The sequence below is a fragment of the Podarcis liolepis genome, assembly GCF_965112155.1.
Source record: "Podarcis liolepis genome assembly, chromosome: 7".
Lineage (NCBI taxonomy): Eukaryota > Metazoa > Chordata > Lepidosauria > Squamata > Lacertidae > Podarcis > Podarcis liolepis.
In genome coordinates this window covers 82785407-82807561 of record NC_139561.1, presented here as the reverse complement: position 1 = coordinate 82807561, position 22155 = coordinate 82785407, and the positions used below count along the sequence as shown (strand labels likewise).

Below are 22155 nucleotides of genomic sequence, written 5' to 3'. Positions count from 1 at the left end.
GGGCCTGACTCTGCAAGGCAGGGTCGTTTGGTGCTGCTGACTTGCATCTAGTAAATAACTAAGTGTCTATTCAGAAGAAAGCTGCACTGAGTTCAGTGGGCCTTACTCCCAGGTAGTAGTAGTAGTAGTAGTAGTAGTAGTAGTAGTAATAATAATAATAATAATAATAATAATAATAATAATAATAATAATAAACAACTTTTATTTATATCCCGGCCAAAGCTAGGCTCAGGGCGGCTAACATCAGATATATAACATTGGTATAAAATCAAACAATAATTAAATTGCCTGGTAAAACAGGTCAAAATCAGATTAAAGTCTAATTAGATGGCTTTCTGCAGGGTTAGGGTTGGGAACAGTAAGTGCTCATTGGCCCAACTGTTTCTGCCTGTGAGAATGCTGTGAGGCCTCTTTCATATTCTTATACAAAAAGAAAAGGGGAGTCAGGCTGAGTCCTTACCAAAGGCCTGGCGGAACAACTCTGTCTTGCAGGCCCTGCAGAAAGATGTCAAATCCTGCAGGGCCCTTATCTCTTGTGGCAGAGCGTTTCACCAGGCTGTGGCCAAGGCTGTAAAGGCCCTGGCCCTGGTTGAGGCCAGCCTAATCTCTCGAGGCCCGGGATCACCAAGGTGTTTTTATTTGCAGACCGTAAGGTCCTCCGTGGAGCGTACCAGGAGAGGCGGTCCCGTAGGTACGAGGGTCCTAGGCCGTATAGGGCTTTAGAGGTTAAAACCAGCACCTTAAACCTGATCCTGTACTCCACCGGGAGCCAGTGCAGATGGCATAGCACTGGATGAATGTGATCCCACCGCGAATACCCTGTAAGGAGTCTCGCCGCGACATTCTGCACCCGCTGGAGTTTCTGGGTCAGTTTCAAGGACAGCCCCACGTAGAGCGAGTTACAATAATCAAGCCTGGAGGTGACCGTTGCATGGATCACAGTGGTGAGATCAGGGTGAGAGAGGTAAGGGGCCAACTGCTTAGCATGGTAGAGATGGGAAAATGCCACCTTTGTTGTAGCTGCAACCTGCACCTCCATAGAAAGTGAAGTGTTGAGGATTACACCCAAACTCTTGACAGAAGGCGCTGGCACTAATTGCGCCCCCACAAGAGATGGGAATTGGGTCCCCAGCCCCATATTGTCCCAACCCAGCCAGAGGACCTCTGTCTCCAAAGGCTCCCACGCAGCCATCCAGCCACAGCTTCCAAACATCTGACCAGTGTGTCTGGGGTCGAGTCAGGTTGGCCATCCATCAACAGATAGAGTTGGGTGTCATCAGTGTACTGATGGCAGCCCAGACCAAAGCTCCGGACAAGCAGGGGGAGGGGGCGCATAAAGATGTTAAAAAGCATTGGGGAGAGAATTGCACCCTGCGGCATTCCACACACCAAGGAGTGGTGCGACGATAGCTCCTCCCATAATGCCACCCTCTGTCCCCGACCAAAAAGGAAAGATCGCAACCATTGTAAGACTCTGCCCTGAATCCCCACGTCGGCAAGGTGGTGGTCCAAATGTTCATGATCGACCATGTTGAAGGCTGCTGACAGGTCTAAAAGGATCAGCAGCCCCAACCCGCTTGATCCAGCTGCCGACGAAGATCATCTGTTAGGGCAACCAAAGCCGTCTCGGTCCCATGACCAGCGTGGAAGCCGGACTGGAATGGATCCAAGGCTGATGTTTCATCCAGAAATCCACCAAGCTGTTCAGCAACCTCTCTCTCCATCACCTGACCCAGATACGGAAGATTCGAAACTGGGTGGTAATTGGTTAGATCTAAAGGATCTAGATTCTTTAAGAGCAGACGCATCACTGCCTCCTTCAGCTTCCCTGGGAATGTCCCCGTGCCAAGGGACAAATTAATGATGTCACCTAGGGGGGCCCACACCTTGTCTGGACTGGCACGGGTCAAGAGGGCATGTGGTGGGCTTTCCAGCTCAGAGGAGTCTGTCCACATTGGCTGGGAGTATCTGATCAAAGTGGTCCAATACTGGACCCAAAGACAGGCGAGGTAAAGTTTTTGGGGTGCTATAGTGTTTTACCTAGGCAGCCAGGGCTTCTTCGGATGACAAGATCTTTTTGCACCAGGTCAGTGAGGACCACTTGCTTTTTAAAATTCTCCCATATATACAGAACTCCCTGGTGCCTTTTGCAGACCCTCCAAGTGTCCCTATTTTCCAGGGACAGCCCCGGATTTACTGAGGTCATCCCCGTTTCTGATTTGATCCCAAAATATCCCGCTTTTCCTTGACATCCCTATTTTCATTGGAGCAATGTTGGAGGGTGCGGAGTTATCCAATCCAATAGCCATCTGAAGGGAGCCCTGTATAGGGAAGATTTTTTAATGTTTAATGTTTTATTATGTTTTTATATATGTTGGAAGCCACCCAGAGTGGCTGGGGCAAACCAGTCAGATGGGCAGGGTATAAATAGTTATTTATTATTAAAGAATAGGATGTTCCTATTTTCATCAAAGATATGTTGGAGGGTATGTTTTTGGACTGTTATCTGTAGGCTCCCCCTCTGTGTCAAATAACTGGAGTCAAATAAGTGTTGTTTACTTTTTACAATACATGGAAGATGGATATCCCTCTCTTTACAAACAAAACATTTAAATAGCTACCATTCAATCAGTAGGATGGGGTCCACAGGAAGGTAACAAGGTTGGAAGGGGGTCACAGTCAGAAAAAGGTTGGGAAACACTGATCTAGTCCAACCCCCGCAACCCAATAATCTTTTGCCCAATGTGGGGCTCAAACTCACGACTCTCAAGTCTCAAGCTCTGCCGACTGAGCTATCCCATCGGCAAATGCTTGCTCACACCAGGGACTAGGTCAGGGGCTGAGAACCTGTGGTCCTCTAGATGTGGCTGGACCACAACTCCCATCATCCCTGCCCTTGGGCCCCCCAGGCTGATGGAAGTTACATCTCAACCACCTATAGAGGGCCACAGGTCCCCCAGACCCTGTTACAGAGGGAAGTCTGTGACTCAACAAGTTGGAGTAAGACCAGAAGCTTGTCCTTTCTGCATCTCTGCGTAGTCTCATAGCCAGATCCTAATGGCACTTTATGCATCTGAGGAAAGGGGCTCAGCTCTCTTTACTTTGTGAAAGCGCATGCCATGATTTTTTTTCTTGAAGGTGCTGGTGCTCGTGTTATTCCTTGCCTCTGTTCTGCCTAACACACTTACAATGTCAGCAGCTGGCATCCTTAGGCAGCCGACAGGGCCCACAGCTGTTCCTGTCTAATGGGTGGGGGGGAAGGGAAAGGAGTAGAAGCCTCTGAAAGACTCGTTTACGACAGGCATACATCCAAGTTGTTTGCGCAAGACATAAGCTGCAGGATCTCCTCCCAGAAGCAGAAGTAGTGGGTGGGAGGAGGTGTGTGTTTTTTCATATACTGTATACACCTCTGCAGGATCTTGGTAATGATTTATAGGTCTAGAGTGGTTTTGGAGTAGGGAAAATACCAAACCAAACACTGAAATGACTAAAAAGAAGTGGGAGAGGAGGATCTGAGGCCTAAAGAGGGTGACACCAGGGGGTAGTATGAAGGTTTGATTTTGAGGCTGCGAAGCATGCTAAGAACTCCAGTTCCAGTTGAAACGCCGCCTTTCAGCATTACATAAACAGCAGAAGGCAGAAAAACCTGATGTACTGGGCTATTCCCAATTCAATTTCTTTGGCTGATGGCTGACATCTAAATGCCAAGGCATTTAGTGGAGAATCTTCAATGTCACTGTATTCTGCCTTCCCTGGTGGCATCCACCCCCTTGGAATCTGGATAGCCAAGCCCGACAGCTGTACTTGCCTATTCTACATTAACAGATGATTTTTAATGTATCAGAGATAGGAGTCTGTGGCCGGTATCTGGATCCTCTGTATTCTAGTCTGCAGTGTCAGGCAGTGGCAATGGGTCGGTGCGTCTTACAAGTTAACCAGAAGGCTGATGGTCCAAGCCCACCCAGGGATGGCTGTGGGCAGGATTCCTGCATTGGGGGGGGGTGAACTAGATGGCCCTCTGCTTGCCTTCCAAGTCTGTGATTCTACAGCTTCTATGACCAGGTCCTCAGCAAGACTGACTCACCTAATTTTTGTCAGCTTGGCCAAAGACCACGAGGGGTAGGCAAGGGCTCTTGGCTTCCAAAACAGTATGTCCCTCCCATCATCTCTAACAACTTCTCACTAATAAAGAATGGAGGAATTCACTCTAAATGTCCTTGCTCATCCTCCCCTCGCTCTTGGGATAGGCTTATCTGTTGTGTGGAAGGGTATAGGCCCTGCCCCCTTGCCAAACTAGTCACCTCAGTGACTCTTGGGTGGCCGGGAACTCCCTTTGGCAGCAGGCATACCAGCCTAACTGACTTTCCTTGTTGAACAGGGAACAAGGTTTAATCACTACAGCAGCGACTGTAAGCCAGGGCTCTTGTGTCTCAGCCTCTGATCCTGGTAAAACTGAAATATGAATCGAAGCGGTTGCAAATACTATTCTTTATTGACATTTGCAAATACAATACATTAAGAATCATTTGTCAAAAAAGTCTTTTTTTATATAAAAAAATACAACTTTTTAAATTACATGTTTCTGGCCTCTGGCCCTCCCACTGCAGTCAAGCAGTGTCCTCAGCTCAGAAATTTAACCAGAACGGGCCGCACCACCTTTTTTTGAACCCTATTATTTATATTATGTACAAATAGCCATAGAACTGACAAGTTCCTCCAAAAAATGACTCAAGTTTCCACTTCTATCCTGCCATGGGACTTGGATGTATACTTAAGAATGGAAGCCCACCCATAGGTTCCGATTTGAAGGAAAATAAGTTATTTCTCTTTTTCCAGGAAAGTAGGCAACATAGCATGCTCTGCTACTGGCCTTAAGAGGTGTACCTGCAACTCTGCAAAATGAGAATGCTCTCCACCTCTGCAAAAGAGGTCAAAAACACAAGTAGTGGTAGTGAGCATGATGCACATACCAACTTATTCCAAAAGGGTTTCAACGCCCCTTTTTTGCTTCATTATCAGGACTAGATGGCTTTCCAAAAGCTGTCCCTTTCACTTCAAAATGAGGAATCCACACTGAGTGGGTGCCTCTAGCCAAGCCCTACTTACACCTGAATGTCAATTAAGACCATTCCCAGTTGCTCTTTCAAAGCTTCAACCTATACAAGAACAGCTGCAGCACAATTCTAACTCCCTGAAGTCCCATCGCTGTCAAGATCCAGCCCTGCCCCGCGACGGGACAAAGGTTTCTTGGCTAAAAAGAAATTTCCTTCCTGAAGTCTACATCCAATTCACGTAAGCCATGTGGTAATCGGGGAGTAAAAATGAAGTGCCCTGTGAGGAGAAGAAAAAGATTAAGAGTGAAAACCAGGATGGATGCCAACTCCATACACATTTATCTGTTGTCATCCAGGCACCAGGAGGGCTGGTCCCCCACCAAACCCCCAGAGAACCTTTGGGACTCTGTTCATTTGCTGACACCTATGGGATTTATGCTACTGATACTCTTCTATTTTGGTTATTTTTTTCTGGTTCGAGGGCTTTCAACTTTCACAATTTTAATTTCTGTCAAAAATGTTTAAATAAAATATATATGGAGGACCCAAGTCTTGCTGAAAAAGAGCAGCAATGGAGCTAGCCCTTACATCAGTGGTGGCAAGCCTGTGGCACTCCAAATGTTGTTGAACTTCCATCAGTCCCAGCCAGGATGGCCAAAGGTCAGGGAGAGGTTCAGTCCAGCAACATCTAGAGGGCCCCAGGCTTCCCACCCTATCCTGCACCAATCAATCAATAGAAGACCTTAGTCAGCAGGTTCTGGGAAACTGAACAAGTCTCAAAATTAGGACAAACACATATTGTTGCAGTGTAATTTAGTATCACTTGTGAAAATAGTTCAACTGCAGAACATCTGAAATTGTCCTGGCAGAAACATTGGCTTATTAGTTAAAAGCAAAACTAAACTATTTGATTTTTACATTTGTGTGTGTGTATATATATGTGTGTGTGTGTGTGTGTGTACACACACACACACAAAATTTTATTTTATATGCAAATCAGGGACCTTTCCCCAAAACTTCAATATGGTGAAGTATACAGAAAAGGTTTCCTACATACATGCTTACTTACAGATGAGGAGAAAATATGCTAACACATTACCTTCTGTTAGTAGGTAATGTAACTCTATTTTGGTTTTGTAGTTTGGAAATATAACTGTTCAACTGCCTTGAGCTCGTCTCTTCCTTAAATTTATTGAAGCACTGGACATATCATGTCAACCAATACCCAGACAAAAAGCCCCTAATGCCACTTGCAAAATTAATCTTCTGTGTTGAGCCAATGGAGCAAGATGACAGCTGACAAGTAGGGGGAAATGCTAAGTTTTCAGAGAGTGTGAAGACGACAGATACAATTGCAAGCCAAAGTGGAGGGAACATACCTAAATTTCCTAGTAGCTAAAGTTACCAGGCCTGGGGAATAACGCTTTCCAGTAACAGACGGCGACCCTCCTCATAATCATCTTCATCCACATTGACCAGCAGTCGGATAGCCTCCTGGCCCACGGCCTCTTTGAGAGAGTCAGTGATGAAAACCCCTTTCAGTGCCTCTAGCAGTGAGCCATTCATATAGTCGCTCCAGAAGGCATCAAGGTAGGATAGCTCTGAGAACTTGATGTCACAGATTATTGAGCCCAAGTCACGGGATTTGAGGATGGTGTTGGACTGCCCAAAGACATCAAACTGCCGCTCCAGATGGTTCTGCTTGTTTGACATCACATTCTGACGCAAGACAGGGTCATGCTCACAGTATTCTGCACGAACACGGAGCCGGATGTCTGAACAAGACACACAGAACAGAGAGAGAGAGAAAGAGAGGGAGGGGAAAGGAAGAAAAAGAGCAGCATTAGAGCTGGAGGTCGCAAACAGAGCACGCAGACAAACACACGGTCATGCAACAGTATTCCAGGGTTGGGCTGTTCAACAGCCATGAGCAGGTGCTGAACATCAATACCAACCAAGCTGAAGATGCAGGCCACCTAAGACTCCTGAAGAGTTCAGGTTCCTTAAGATGGTCAGTCCCAGCAAGGGGTGTTCACTCTCGTTTTTGAAGTCTACCTTTGGCACAAAGTTACAGCTGAACTCCAATAATCACTTACTAAAAACATCTCAATTCTCACTCCAGAAACATTACTCTAGTACTGCCCCCCCCAATCATTCTTGTTGAGCTATCTGCACCAATCCTGAAAAGTCATCCACAACAGCAAATTCTTCAAAAGGCTTCACGCCATTTTCAATCCAAAATCTTCAAGATAAATTTTCCAAGTTAATATAGCTTGTTGTTACGTGACGGCATTATCAAACTGGACCACTGCTTTATTAAGGGCCATGAGCCATTCTTGACTTGGAAGGGAAACGACTTTGGGAGATCCTGAACTAAAGCTAACTACTGACAGCCAGCTGGACTCTTTGGCAGGAAAAACTTGAAATTTTAGCTAATTAAGTTCTAGCCATCTTGTGAGTGACTGCTGCAACAGATGTGTACTACCATGCTCTAGATGCCCCAGCAATTACTGAAGTTCAGCTGTAACTATGGACATTGGGCAGGTTTGTGTTTTGTTCAGTTGCCCAAGGTATTATCAGCATTGCAGCCGAAAATTTAAAAGGTTCAAGAGGGAGGGAGAAATGGAACAAATACAGAGTAGGATATGTTTTAAAAAATGAGGCAGGTGGTGTATTACATACGCTCAACAAGGCCGTCAGCTTTAATTTCTCTGTGTCTTGTGGTCATCACCTGTAGAAGCATTAACTCAAAGTGCAGTCACAGCCCTTTACCAGCAACTTTGTACGGCCTGGAGCCCACACCCACCCATACGAGTTTGCTACAATGCAGCTTTTGGTAGCCGGTTGCTAGTTTTCAACCAGCATGACAATGAGAACCCCTCTTTCCAGATGGGCAACAGCAGAGCTGTGCAACAAATTTAATTTGACAATTGTCCATGTAAGAAAGCCTAGAGCTTATACTAAGAGCAGTGCCATTTCCACCCCAAAATAAACAATGTACTGTAAAACTTGAGTAAGGAACAGATGTCCACAATTTCTCTTGACATTGTACACCAGCAACTGCTTTGCCTTGATAGGGCAGCACATTAAGAGCTCGGCTGTAGGACCCACTGGAAACCTTTCTCACATTCCAACCACAAGCTCCCACCCAATATGCTATATGCAGAGTAACTGAGAGGTTTCATTTTATTGGTACTGTACTCAGCTTAAGATATACAACTTTTGCATCCATGGTTTGGCATACGATTTCATCTAAATACCCATCCCACCCACTTTCCAATATAAACAGTTCTCTGAAGTAAGAATGATAGCAGCTGTCAGAGTTGGCATCAACATACTGGCACCTCTTGCGTCAGTTATGTCTCACTTAAGTGCCTGGAGGGCTCTTCCTCCCCCAGGACAGGATAAAAGCCTCAAATTATTGACCATGGGGGGGGGGGAACCCACAGCTTTTATTTCAAAACAAGCAGGATGCACATCAACTGCAAGACTGTGGGGAGAGGGTTTCTGCACAACTCAGTTGTACAAGGTCGTTAATTGTTCCATGGCCATGCTCAGTCAGTAGTAATGCAAGCCCTGAGCAGCTGCATCTAATTAGACACTTGACCTATATAGGCAATAATGAAACCAACTGAGGCAGCACAAACAACATGGTACCCACCCAACCCTCCACTTTCAGGCCCCAGTCCCAGTGAAATAATCCCACTGTGGTTTCTGTTTGGAAGTAGACAGCTTCAAAACACGCCACTGAGCCACATACTGTAGAGGCTTCTGCCAATGTCTTTTCCCAAGTTTGAATCACAGTAACAAGAGTGAAGAAGCCTCCAAGTTAATTACCACTAAAGTAGGATGGTTTCAGAGATTGAGGCCTGTCACCTCATCATCCATGCAACCCTTTAGTGTGTGTTCAGCATTAGAATTAGAAAACTCAAGTTATCAGTTTTCCAGAAAAGAACTGGGAACAGCATAGAGTACCAATTCAATTCAATTCCACATACTACATTACCCCACCCACCTTTGACACACATATTTACAGGCCAGCAAAACCCATTACAGACAATGCTAACCGCGCAAAAATGCCTCCACTGTGCAGAAGGCAACAAGTCCCAGAGTCCAAGGCAGTGTCCCTCACAGCTTGTTTAACAAGAGCGCTGCAGGGTCCAGATGCAGGTCGCTTCTAACATAGGAGAAGCGGTGAAGAGGCAGCTGAAATAATCATGAGGGCCACACTTAAGTTTTTGCTTTTTTTAGTTTGTCTGGGTATTTTTGCCAGTGTCTGGTACTTGGCCCGCTTGCCTGGGCCAATACTTATGCTTTTCCAGGGATGAATTTCAACTGTGGACCGAGAGAAACATGGTTCAAGACTTTTAGCACATGGCAACATCAAGAAATCATTCTGAGATTCAATATGGCAAAAGAACACAAAATGGTGTGAAAACCCTGGCCTCACTTCTAGGTAAGTTGATAAAGAGCGACTGCTGCAGATACCAGACACAACATGGGAATTCTCACTGCAAGGACACAGGGTGCATGTTCTTGCTTATTCTTGACAACCACCAAATGGCACATGTATCAATGCAGGTTAACATTCGCTGTGCTGACAGATTTATCATGAGAGAAATAACCAAGCAATGCAAGTGGATTTTGAAGTGAGAAGTGTGGAAGATTTTAGAACTATTAATTGTTAGCAGATCATCCATCAATGATAAATGTTGACCAGCCAGAGGAAAAACTGTCCAAGAAAACTGATGGAAGCATCTGGAGGACAGGTAAAGTAGTTAAGGGAATGCTTATGCCCTAAGGAAAAAGGATTAACAGGAGCCCAGGATGATTCCATAGCAGCTCACAATGGCCTGATATCTGCAGCAGTAGCTATTAACATAACTAAGGGATCACGTGATAAGGGAGCTATTTGCTTTTCTATCTAGTAGAGCAAAACCTTTAATTTGACTGGCACTTGAGACATCAGCTGATGACTGTCCCACAAGAGGCACAGTCCTCATAGTTTTAATACCCCCAGCCCGTTTACGTCACTCTGCTGGAGGTTTGCAGCATATGCCCCCTACAGTGCCAGTTTTGAGTGGCTCTGTACACGATTACAATCCCAGGAGCTGCCAATGCAGCCTTGTCCCCACTGACCATGAGAATAGCCAACATGCCTTTACAAATTGGCTGTTTGAGAGGCTGGCATGCAGGGTGGGCTGCCTGTGGTTCCTCTGGAAATAGGTAACTCAGCACACATTTAAACACAGATTTGCTTTCACATAGAACTGGTGGAAATCTGGGTGCATGGATTCATTTACCTTTGCGAGACCATTCTGTGAGAGGAGTGCACAAGAGAGACAGAGTCTCTTTATCATCAACTTTTGCTTAGTAACCTGGAATTTAAATGGTGGATTGAGAAAGAATTGGCAGAAATCAAGCAGCAACAAAAAAAGAGATCATTTGGGGGTTTGTATGCTCTTTTTCAGTAACTAAGCTCTAGCTTCTGCAGGCTGAAATAGCTCAGGAGGTTGCAAACTGGAAAAGGAGATCAGTTTCAAACTCCCAAGCTTAGGTGTGCAATTCAGAAGGGTTATAAAATGCAGAGCTTATTTCAGAAGCAGCTGCCTGGAAAACAAGGGTCAAGCTCTGCCCCAGTGAAGCAAGGCAACATCATCAAGTATACAGGCAACAATCTAGTGTTGAATGGAGCTTACAGTTTGATCCTTGCACCTACCCGGCAGAAGCCTTATAGCTGCACCTTGAAGTTGCAGTTTTGACACTCATTGTATTATTTTTGAACCTTCTTCGTTAGAACCCATTGCCTGTAAATTGGTCAGATGGTAAGACAAGTGTTTTTGTGCATTCGCTTTTGTTTCATTTGCATTGCACTGACACAAAGACAATAGCACATTGAGCTATGTAGGGATCCTACACCAGCCCCTAGCACCCACCTGCTGAGTGAGAGCAGCTTCAAATGTTATGTGCAACACAATGCATTTCTGGGTAAGAAAACTGTAAACACTGTGTGTGTGTTGTCAAATCGATGTTTCACAGTTTCCCTATACAGAACATCTCTCCATATAGCAACATGTATCTGAAGCTCTAAGTTAGAAAAGGGTATATGCTGGCGTTAGAAATAGACATTCAACATTGAACTTAAAATCAAGCCAGAAATTTGGATATAATTCACTTAACTGAGTTGTAATATGAATTCAGAGGCGAGTCTGGGATTTAAGAAAAATCCAGTTTGATGGGTTGGTGTTACGGACCAAGTCAGGAGAATTAACCCCTTTCGAAAGTCAGATACAGAACCAGTGCGTAGTATAGTGTGCTATAAAATAAACATGCAAACTCAACAGATGAGTCTAACAGAAAGATGAACAACAAGGCTCTCCAGGAAATATTACAGCTATGTTACTGGTGAGCACGTACAATTTTGGAAACAACTTAAGAACGTGGACAAAGTCATTCATAAGCTTGACCACCTCTTAATACTATTTAGTGCCGGAGCTGTGGCACTCATGACTCCCTTGCTCAGGAATCGTACTTTCTGAAGATAACTAGCTTCATAATCCTCAAAACAGTTTTATGTTATTCTATACAAAATTATGTGCCGCACATCAAAAATCTCCAGAACCTCACTGTTCTGAAGAATTCACTGGATTAATTGGAAATATATAGTTTCAGCAAAAGTTGCATTTATTTTTAATTGGAGATGATTGAAGCAGAAAAATGGCAACTACCATGAATGAAACTACCTCATGTTATAGGGCATGATGTGTTTTGTTATTACAAAAAATAACATCAGAGTAGCTAAACCAGTCTCTTTCCAAAACCAGCATATCACATGTAATGGTGTACTGACATTAACAGCCTCCACATCCCTCCCAGCAACTGGTGCCAAGGGATTAGTAGTCTGAAGGCATCCTTTCCTCATTTATAAAGCTTTCTTTTTGGTCTTATGTTGCTCTCAGAAAATTCTGCCTGAAGGGCAGGGTATGTAATTGAAGTAGTAAATAAATAGAGCTGGACCTTCTAGAGCACTATCAATAAAATAGGTACCGAACAGAACCCTGGGAATTGAAGACAACATAACAAGGAGTGGGTTAGAACCTTCCCACCCTCACCCCAAAGAGGGGGCCAAAGCTCCCATTCCCCAACTGCACTGGAATGAAGTCCTATTGCCAGATTTGTACAGAAATTAATAGTGCAAGCCAAAACTCAAGTTCACTGACATAGAACAAAACTGACAGAACTGCAGCTACATATATATATTTTCCTCCCCCCAACCCTTTCCCCATTTGGCTCCAGCCAGAGAGAAAATGAATCACTGATCAGACCCTTAACAGAAACCAAGCTGCTAATGAGCATTTTAGAATGGTTTCATGGCATTATAAAAATACTTTGTTCAAATCAAGGGCGCCCCCGGAAAAAAAAGCACATGCAAGGCTGACACCTACCACAGGTGACTTTCGTGGGAGTTTGGACCTCCTGCATTGGAGCATTAGTTGATTTAGCTCCCCGCCGCCTGCGGGAAGTAGACTTTGACCGGCCTCTGCTTACTCGTTTCCTTTTGCTCGTATTGGAGCCTAGAGAGAAAAAGCCGGGCATAGGCAATTATTTACACCAAAGCCTGGCAAGGAAAGCTCAGATTCCATACAGCTACTACTCCTAACCCCCTCCTCCAAATAATCTGATATCAAATGCAAACTATTTAAATTGCTGCCTTTCATCGGAGAGAAGTTATAAACTAGTAAAAATGTATCCACAATTGTAGCAGACAAGACATAAAACAGCTACGTAAAAACTGATGGCATTGTATATTTACTGCACAAAAGGGATGAAACCATACACCTCCCCGCCACCCCTTCAGGCTGTACAACTCACACACCTGTCTCCCACTGATCATTTCGAGGCTCTGCAGAGGCTGAATTGAGACAGTTGTCCATCTGCCGGTCGGATGAAAGGACAGATGGTCCATAGGTGTATCTCTCAGGAGAAACTATTTTTTAAAAAAAAAAATATCAAAAGGTAGACACTATGTCAACTGGGAAAAACAGTTCTAGAAGAAAGCAACATCAAACCTGTCAAATCAGTTCATAAGTGCCTAGAATCAGAATATTCTGAGCTAAGCAATAGCAGACATAATACCATAAAGATATCCACCCCCCTATCTTTCTATTGCTAAAATTCTGGCCAGAAAGCTGAGTTGGAAGCTAGGATAATGTTCATTCAAGAAGGAACTTTATTTCACTCAATTCAGCCAGGAAGTCAAAGTTAATGACACTGGCTTGTATACAATGTTAGTCTTTCTCAGAGTATATTCACTGAAATGAGCAACTTGGGTCCACTAATTTCAACCGATCTATGCTCAGAAAACAGATTCTACCCACTTGCTCTCTACTTTTCTGGCTCAGTACCTGTACGCTGCCTTTTCATAGTGACATATGGCAGCAGATCATGCCTTGTCAGTACTCTCAGGAGCTGCAGAAGCTGCACGAAGTTGGTTTCATCACATTTGCCCCTCCTCTCTAGCTCCAGGAGCAGTTGTACACCATTCTTGGGCAGTTGCCTCTGAGCAGCAACTTCAAGACTGCCATCAGTCTTGCCCAAGCTACATCGCCATTGATTTTTCCTCTTCCAGCTCTCCAGCACAGGTGAGGTAGTCTCAGAACCACTCTCTTCTGCTGCTGCCACAGCCCAAAGGGCAGGATCCAATGGGTGAGTCCAAGGCTGTGTCTCATCCAGAAGGAAAGAGAGTGCATCCATGTCATTCTCTGTAAGCTGGGAACCAATGACCTCAAACATTCGATGCAGGGAAATCATCCCATAGTACTCTAGACATTCTTCCTCCTCCCATATGTGGGCAAAGATTGGCCTTCTCATGTCAGCCATATGGAGACACTAACCCCAATAGGGATTTACTGTTCTGAGCTAACAGAACAGAACAGAACAGATGCGCTGTGCTCTGAACACCACAGGAAAGAGACACGTTTTGGCAGGCTGTGTATGATTATAATACGTTATAAGAGAGCCGGGAAAGTAGAGGTCTTGAGGAAGGATCCCAACACTGCTCCACAAATGCCTGTAAAAGGAGAAATGTGGATGATTAGGGCATACCACTTTGCCCCACCCTAAAAAGCTGCTTAAGAGGCAGAATCACACAGAATAACACAGATAAAACGTTTCTAATTCTGCCATGAGTCCCAACCAAGAGTGAACATGCAAAGATACAGGGGAGAAAATCCTCTCTCAAGGCCGCTGCCGTGGCTGCCTCCTCCAGAGGATGCAGGGCCCCAAATGCGCCACAAGATGGCAGCAGCGGCGGCAGCAGCCACAGGACGCAGCAGTCTCCCCTCCCCCTTGTCACAAGGGCAAGCACAAACCAGCCCGAGGTGTGTGTGGACGAGCCCCGTGCCTGCGGCTCAGCCCCATCTTGGCGTGCGCAGTGACCTCCCCTTCTCCATCCAAACACCCCTCCCCCCGCTATCCCAGACAGTCAAGGCTCCGCCCCCTATTTGCATAAACAGTCCCTCTGAGAGCGGGGGTGGGGCTCCTCTGGGCGTGGCTCCTCCTCCCCTCCTCCCACCGATGTTGTTGTTTTTCTCTCTCCTGCTCACACCACCGCCGCAATTACGTGTCCTTTTACCTCTCCATGTTTTCGCGAGGGCATTTCTGGGACTCCCCTCCCCCCACCACACAGACGAGACTCTTCCCCCCCCCGGCTCTTCACATACACACCTCCCCCCCGCCTCCTTCAAGTGTTTTTCCGCCCTCGTCGCCTCACAGCTGTTCCCCTTTTCGATGCTCCTCTGCCTCTCTCGCCTATATTCTCTTGCCGACCCCCCAAGCCCCGTTTCCCGGTTTCCCTCAGGGAAAAACGGCTCCCTCAGCCGTCCGTCCCCCCACCTTCCCCTCAAAGCCGCACCACAGAACCCGCCTCGTTTCCTTTCCCCTGTCAGCATTCCTATCCCATACCCTTTTCTCTATCCGGCCCCCAAAATAAAAATAAATCCCACACACGAATAAATCCCCCTCACCGGGTCTTCCTCCGCCGATACAGCCAGACGGCGCCGCCGTTCCGATCTTTCTGGTAGCTTCGACACGACTGCGCCTGCGCCAACCGAACCTCAAGCGCAGGGAGGGTTCTTTCACCCGCCTCACCCGTCGCGCATGCGCCCGGGCTGTCAAACGTCTTCCACTCCCCCAGCTGGCGTCGCAGGATCCCGGGCTACGCAGGCGCAGACCCTGCCGCCAGTCCTAATAACTGCCGGCGGCGGCGCGTGCGTCGCCTTCCCCCCCGGCTCACGCGGACAGCCCGCTGGTGTCCTCGTGACCCACGTGCGGGGGAGGAGCCTCCTTTGAGGGGGAAGAATCTCAACGGCGGCGGCAAAAGCAACGGCAGACCTGATAAATTCCTCTCGCTCGCAGCCGGCGTCGCTGTACGCCGCGCTCTTTGCGTGACGACTTAATCCAGCTGATTGGGTGGTGTGATGTAGTAATTGAGGGCGGCTTTGCGCTATAAGCGCAGCGCAGCTCCCCCTACTCGCCGCCTCTCCCTCCCTCAGACTTATGTTTACGTAAACGGGACGTGCGGTGTCAAGGAGACGGCGCTGATTGCGTAAGCGAGGGAACGGGAGGATAGATAGGTCGATGCGGCTGTGACAGGAGTTACGTAACATGCGTAGGGAGAAGAGGGAGGCGGGGCGGCATAGCGCAGTACTGTCTCCTCGTGACTGGGCGGGCCTAGAGAGCCGCCAATACGCTCCTCTTGCCTCCCTCCTGAATGGGCGCCTCTCGCCCCGCCTGTGCTTGCCGGCCCCCACCTGAGGGCGGGCTGGCCTTGACGTCACCGAGCCGCTGGAGCCGAACCGCCCCCTTAGTATCGAGGCAGCTGATTGGATCCCCAGCGTTTGCGGGGGAGTCAATGAGAGGGCGCGGTGCAGCCTAGGCCAAGCAGGGCCTGTGTGAGGAGACTGAGAGAGAGAGAGAGAGACTGAGAGCAGGCAAGAGGGCGGGCGAGGAAGCAGCGGTGGCAGGAGTGGGCCAGGCCCACGGGCCGGGTGAGTGTGGCGTTCCTCCCACCACCCGAGCCCCCCGCCCCCTCTCCCTCCTGGCGTCATTGCAGTGAATTCCGCACAGATCTGTGGGGCCAGAGGCCCCTCCCGCATACCAGCAGTACCCCACAGGGCCGCCCCTTCACCCCTTTAAATGGCCATAGCAGTGGCACTGAAAGGAGGAGAACAAGGAGCTCCTGAAGGGTTGTGTGTAAAACTATCTCAGGATCGCCTGGGGTTGACACCAGTTTTTCCCAATCCTGGTATGATCTCTCTTCTCTGCTGTTTAGGTACTTCTGCATGCCGCAGCAGACGTCTCCCTGCTCTTTTTGTTCTTCATTTGTTCTTCTTGTTGTACCTCCATTATAGGAACTCATATGGAGCTATGCATGACTTTTCTCCCTTTATCCTCCCAGCAACCCTGCAAGAGGCATTAAAATAATACACCTTATCAAAATGCCCACTATTATTTACTACACACAGACACTCCTAATCCCCTACTTTTCCTGTTATTCCCTTATCTTTCTTAAGACATGATGGTGTCTTCCAAAAATTAATATTCCTTTCCTGTTTTTATTTTTTTATTTTAGGCTGAAACAACTATCCATTTATGCACAGTGTTCAAACACTGATTTCCTCTTTTCTTTTATAATCTGTCATGGTTCTTTAACTCACCTTGGTTTTTCTCTCCACCTTGCAGGCGAAAGCTTGCAGTTACCATGGAAGAGGAACTGCCTCCCTCTTTGTTCTTCCAGCATCAGTACATGTGCTCGGAGTGTGGACTCCTCTACAATACTTTGGAGGAGGTACTGATCCACCATCAGAGCCATCTAGGCGAGCCCTATGAGCCTGAAGCTGCTGCCACTGTTGTAGACACAGGGCCCCAGCAGGACAACCGCTACCAGTGCCTGGAGTGTGGCTGTGTCCTGTGGTCGCCTGACGAACTGCTAGCCCACCAAGCAGTGCACCCCAGAGAGGTGCCAACCCGGCCTCAACCTCCACCAGCTACCAGTGGACAGATCCACTACCAATGCAATGAGTGTAATGAACTCTTTCCTTCTACCAGCCTATGGCTAGCACATCGCCAAACGCACCAGAAACAAGAGGCTTCACCTGAGGCCTCCCTGTCAGCCCCACCAACCTCCCAGCCAGCTCCCTTGCCTCCTCTCCAATCATCTGTTCCACCACCTTCCCAGCCAGCCTCCCCACCACCCTCTCAGGCATCACTTCCATCACCTCCTCAGCCAGCTCCACTCATGCATCCCTATGAGTGCTCAGAGTGTTCTTGCCTCTTCCCAACTCCTGAGGAGCTGCTGGACCACCAGGGTGAACACTTTACTGAGATTGAGAAAGAGAGCAGTGAGCCATCTGAAACAGCAGCTCAGGAGATTTGCAGTCAACGTGTGTCCCCGCTGCCATGCCCTGAAGAACCCCCTGCTGTGCCTCCACCTGCTCAGGCCTTCTGTTGCAGTGAGTGTAAGCAGGCCTTTGGGACAGTGGAGGCGCTGCAGAGGCACCAGCAGGAGCACATGGGGAGCAGTGAAGAGTTTCTTTGTGGCGAGTGCCAGCGTGGTTTCACAACAGCCAAGCGGCTGTTGGCTCACCAGCGAGTGCACGTCGATGGCACGTACGAATGTCCCAACTGCAACAAGATATTCAAAAAGGCAGCATCCCTTGAGCAGCACATGCGCATCCACAAAGGTGAGGCACTCTACCTCTGCGTGGACTGTGGGCTTGGCTTCTCTACTGAGATGACTTTGATCATGCACCGCAAGAGCCATACAGCCAATCCCCTGCACCGCTGCCACTGTGGCAAGACTTTCAGCAACATGACCAAGTTCCTTTACCATCGGCGCACACACGCCGGCAAGAGCGGCATTCCACCCACTCGTGGGGCTGGGGATCAGGCACCCAGCCAACCTCCTGAACCAGCGCCCAGCGACAGAGAATCGACTGTAAATGGCTCAGCTCCCCCTGCCGTCGCTGCCTCCTCCCTGCCAGGGACATCAGTAGAAGTGCCCAGTCCTGGGTTTCTGTGCCCTCAGTGCGGAAAGGCATTCTCCACCCACATCCGGATGGTGCGGCACAAACGGGTGGTGCACGTTCTGGAGCGCAAGCACAAATGCCCCACCTGTGGCAAAAAGTTCAAGAAGCTGGTGCATGTGCGGAACCACATGCGGACACACACTGGTGAAAGGCCGTTTCAGTGCTCTGAGTGTGGCAAGACCTTTGTCTCCCAGGCAAACTTAGCTCGGCACCATGTGACACACACTGGAGAGCGCCCCTACCAGTGCCAGGTGTGTAATAAGCGCTTCACCCAGTCCTCTAATCTTCGCCAGCACCGCCTCTTGCACATGGCACCTAACGGAGAGGGGCCTCACTCCTGTGAAGACTGTGGAGTAGCTTTCTCCCGAGCCCATCAACTGGCTCTGCACCGGACCGTGCATACGGGGTGTTTGCCCTTTCCTTGCCTAGAATGTGACAAATCCTTCCCACGCCGTCGCCTCCTGGAACTGCACCGGCTCAGCCATTCTGGGCATGAGCCTCACCGTTGCCCGGATTGTGGGGCTCTCTTTGTTACAGCTTCCAAGTTGCAGGAGCACCGCTGCGCTAGGCGCCGCGACCAGGCGACTCTGCAGTCCTTCCTCTGCATGTCTTGTGGCAAGTACATGGGCTCGTTGGCCAAGCTGGCGCTACACCAGCTGGTACATTCGGGCCAGCGTCCTTACCCTTGCCCACTCTGTGGGAAAGCCTTCACCACCCCCAGCGGGCTGAGCCGGCACCAACAGCGCCATGCTGGCCTGCGCCCCCACAAGTGCTCTGTTTGTGCCAAGACTTTCGTGGCAGCCTCTGGGCTTCAACTGCACCAGCGTATCCACACAGGGGAACGCCCTTTCCCCTGCCCCGAGTGCGGTAAGGCGTTCCGGCAGGCTACCCACCTGCGGGAGCACCGGCGCCTTCACACCGGTGAGCGCCCCTACCGCTGCCCAGACTGCGGCAAGTCTTTTGTGCAGTCCATGCACCTTGCTGAGCACCGGCGCATCCACACTGGGGAGCGCCCCCACCCCTGCCCACTCTGCCCCAAGACCTTCAAGACTCTTTCCAACCTGCGGAGTCACCGCAAGACTCACACTGAACTGGCTTCTAGTCAGGAGGCGCTCCAGTCTACAGGGTCTCTCGTGGCCACTGGCCAGCCCACCCAGATTATCATGTGCACTGAGTTTGGGGAGGCTATTGCTATCATTGAAAGCACTGAGCACCTCCCCTTGGTAGAAACTATAGAGATCTACCAGACGACACTAGAAGGCAACATTTAGGTGACTGCCTTTGTTCAGGGACTAAGCAGCCACAGTCTCTTCTTTGCTCAAGGGCTCTATGCAGGTCAGCAGGAGGGAGAGTACTGCTCCCTTTCCTCCATGCATCAGTTTAGCATGGTCTACCGGTGACAGAACCTGCAGACCAATCTCAGTGCCCTGATGCAATCTGTTCAGTTTTGTGATGGGACCTGGCTCGTAGCCTCACCTGGAGGTTTCTTGAGGCAATGCCTTTTTTGTGTACAGCGGGCAGTGCTGTGGAATGGCGTCTGACTGCTTGTCTCTGCCACAACTTACATGTTTATTGTAAATTAAAGCAAAAAGTTCTGTTGTACTGTTAAATTATTCCTGTTGTGTCTCTGATTATGAGACTCTAGGAATGTGCCTGCCTGCTGCTAGCTTGTCTGTAAAAGTCAACTCTCTAGTAGTGTTCATCCACTCCCAGGAAATAGATGGCATCATTTCCTGTTGATCAGAGAGCGATGAAAGCAAAGCCTTTGCTTTTCATGATGAAGTACTGTTGCCTGATTTTGATAGTGGGAAAATACCTCTTTGATAATTTTACAGAAAGAAGGGTGGACACATGCAGCTCCTCTCACCAGATGAGCCACGTTTGTTAAAACTATCCCTTCTGTGCAACAGGTTGACATGCAGGGTCTCTGTTTCGTTTTGAAGATGTAACCCTTGCTGAAGGTCTGGTCCAGTTTTAATTTTTTTCTTAAATAAAAGTGGGGGAATGGGACCAATATCTTGTTTAGGTCACTTGGGGTATCTCAATCAATTTGAATTTGTCTTTTTTTACTTCAACTACTGGTAGGAATCCTGGATTTTAGTTTCTTCTAAGATGTTTTTCAGGGCAGAAGATAGCAGCATAGGGGGAAAGGAAGCTGTTGCTTTTGTAGCTCTGAATGTTCTGCCAGGAAACTTTGTTTGTGATGAGTGGGTTATATTGGGTCTTTCTAGGAACAGCCATTTACATCACCACTGTGAAAGAGGCAGATCTACAGACTGGTTCCTTTAGCTATGTTTTACAGAGCTTTTATCTGTGTACAGGAAGGGTAAGATTAGTGAAGGATAACTCATTTTTCTTCCAGAAATGCATGGCCATACTTCCAGTATTTGTAACCTTGCTAGAACAAACATGCATAGGAGACTGACCTCTGATACGAAAGTTGAGTGTATTACTATTTTCAGTTAATGGCAAACATGCCTGAAATATAGCAGCAAACCTGTGGTATTTTTAGAGGAAAACCAGTCCAATTGCAGTAACTGTAATCAAGTTACGCAGCTGCTCTTTGGCTAGTGCAGAGCCCCGTGTGTTATGTACACTGTACAGAGAGGTTCAGGTTTAACCTTAGCTGGTAAATATTCAGATGGAGAGTTCTTAAAATTAGCTGCAGCCGCAGGATAGACTTTGAAAGGTCTTTAGCCACTTGCAGTTAAAGGAGGGAAGGAGGAGTCATAAGACTACTTTGGAAAGCAAGTGTTGGTTCATGCTTGCATTATTATAAGTCACAGAACACACTATAGAGCTACCCTTCCACTGTCCCATTTACTGCAGAGTGGAACATACCCAGAGCCTTATCCCTGCAATCTGTTCTCGTCCCTTCCTTGTTGCAGTATTGTAGCCTTCTTGTGGCTCTGGGCCCCTAGATATCACAAGCAACATACAGCTTAAAACATGCACAGATTTTCAACTCCACAGAGGCTAGTGGTATCCCCAACATCAAACTGGGGGGGGGGTCGTCTTTACATTTAAGTTTACAGATGGTGAAAATGCATGCTTGCCAACACATTATCGTCTACACTTCGGCTTGTCCCATGCTTTTGAGGTACAGATCCAAGCAATCTTCTATTTGCCCTGCCACTTTACCCGAGAAAACCTGCTGTTTGGTGCTGAATTGGAGCAAATATCAATCAGTGGAAAACCCAATTGAATTTTGTTCCGTTTCAGTGGTAAATGTCAATTTCCCTGGGGGAAAGCTGTAGTCTGGATGAGCCCTATGTGAGATGTAATCCTTGGGCATCAGGACACTTGGTTTGGGCATGTGGACATTTTATGACAGGAAAACATATAGAGCTCATATTAGTCATATTTTAAAAGGTTATTTCAAACTCAGAGCCAGGTTTTCAAAATCTAAATAGTTAACATTTTAATCGGCCCAGGAACACACAGGCAGTAGGCTGCAAAGATTCATGATAACAAAACTGAGTATTAACTAGTTACATTGAGGTACCACCTTGCGAAACTGATGGAGGACTAAATAAAGGCCTTTTCCCCACTAACAATTTAATATTCATTTGTTGGTGTGAGGCCACAGTTCTTTATAGCATGTACACGTTTTATGTGAATGTAATACCTAGGCACTGGTGTTACTGCAGACAAATCTATACTTCTTTGAAGGGACACAGTTTTTCCTACTTCTCCCTCTTGCCCCACAAAAGTTATGCAGGATCCCAGGAAATCCAGCACTGCCACTTGCAGCTGGGTGTGGAACCAACTTGTAGCCTTGGAGCAGTTTTTTCCTTTTAAAATAGTATTCCAAGTGTGCAATTATGCAGAAAGGTGACATGAAGGCTAAGGTCATCTCCAGGAAAAGGTTACAAGCAGGCCTAAGCCCCTGTGCTCACTTCCCTCATGGGAGACATCAGCAACAAAATCAGGAAACTGCATTGTTCTTTGAACTTGAGTTAATCCCTGGGCTTCGGTGCTCAAAGACTGGGCAGAAGCCACAACTCAAGTAA

At 47.6% G+C, this 22155-nt stretch overlaps 2 protein-coding genes across 5 annotated transcripts; one reads left to right on the top strand and one right to left on the bottom strand.

Moving 5' to 3' along the window:
- Positions 1-4473: 4473 nt before the first annotated feature.
- On the bottom strand, positions 4474-15625 carry DEDD2 (death effector domain containing 2). Its single transcript, XM_083515566.1, has 6 exons — positions 15080-15625; positions 13460-14124; positions 12931-13041; positions 12500-12628; positions 6434-6829; positions 4474-5331 (listed from the first exon to the last, which is right to left on the bottom strand). The coding sequence occupies exons 2-5, from the start codon at positions 13932-13934 to the stop codon at positions 6456-6458; spliced, it is 1089 nt and encodes a 362-aa protein (XP_083371692.1). The 5' UTR covers positions 13935-14124; positions 15080-15625; the 3' UTR covers positions 4474-5331; positions 6434-6455.
- Positions 15528-20156, top strand: LOC310712436 (zinc finger protein 574-like). 4 transcript variants are annotated; one of them, XM_083515474.1, is made up of 2 exons: positions 15528-15660; positions 16797-20156. In XM_083515474.1, exon 2 carries the CDS (start codon positions 16816-16818, stop codon positions 19411-19413), a length of 2598 nt encoding a protein of 865 aa, XP_083371600.1. In that variant the 5' UTR covers positions 15528-15660; positions 16797-16815; the 3' UTR covers positions 19414-20156. The 4 variants fall into 4 exon arrangements, with proteins under 4 accessions (XP_083371600.1, XP_083371601.1, XP_083371599.1 ...); XM_083515475.1 differs by lacking the exon at positions 15528-15660 and adding an exon at positions 15671-16386; XM_083515473.1 differs by lacking the exon at positions 15528-15660 and adding an exon at positions 15672-16102.
- Positions 20157-22155: the final 1999 nt, after the last annotated feature.

Excerpts from the sequence above, each read along its gene's own strand:
- DEDD2 (XM_083515566.1), bottom strand. The coding sequence starts at position 13,934 with ATGGCTGACATGAGAAGGCCAATCTTTGCCCACATATGGGAGGAGGAA. Across the intron at positions 13,042-13,459 it reads TATGAAAAGGCAGCGTACAG|TTTCTCCTGAGAGATACACC; the intron begins GTACTGAGCCAG and ends TTTAAAAAATAG. Across the intron at positions 12,629-12,930 it reads AAATGATCAGTGGGAGACAG|GCTCCAATACGAGCAAAAGG; the intron begins GTGTGTGAGTTG and ends TTTTCTCTCTAG.
- LOC310712436 (XM_083515474.1), top strand. The coding sequence starts at position 16,816 with ATGGAAGAGGAACTGCCTCCCTCTTTGTTCTTCCAGCATCAGTACATG.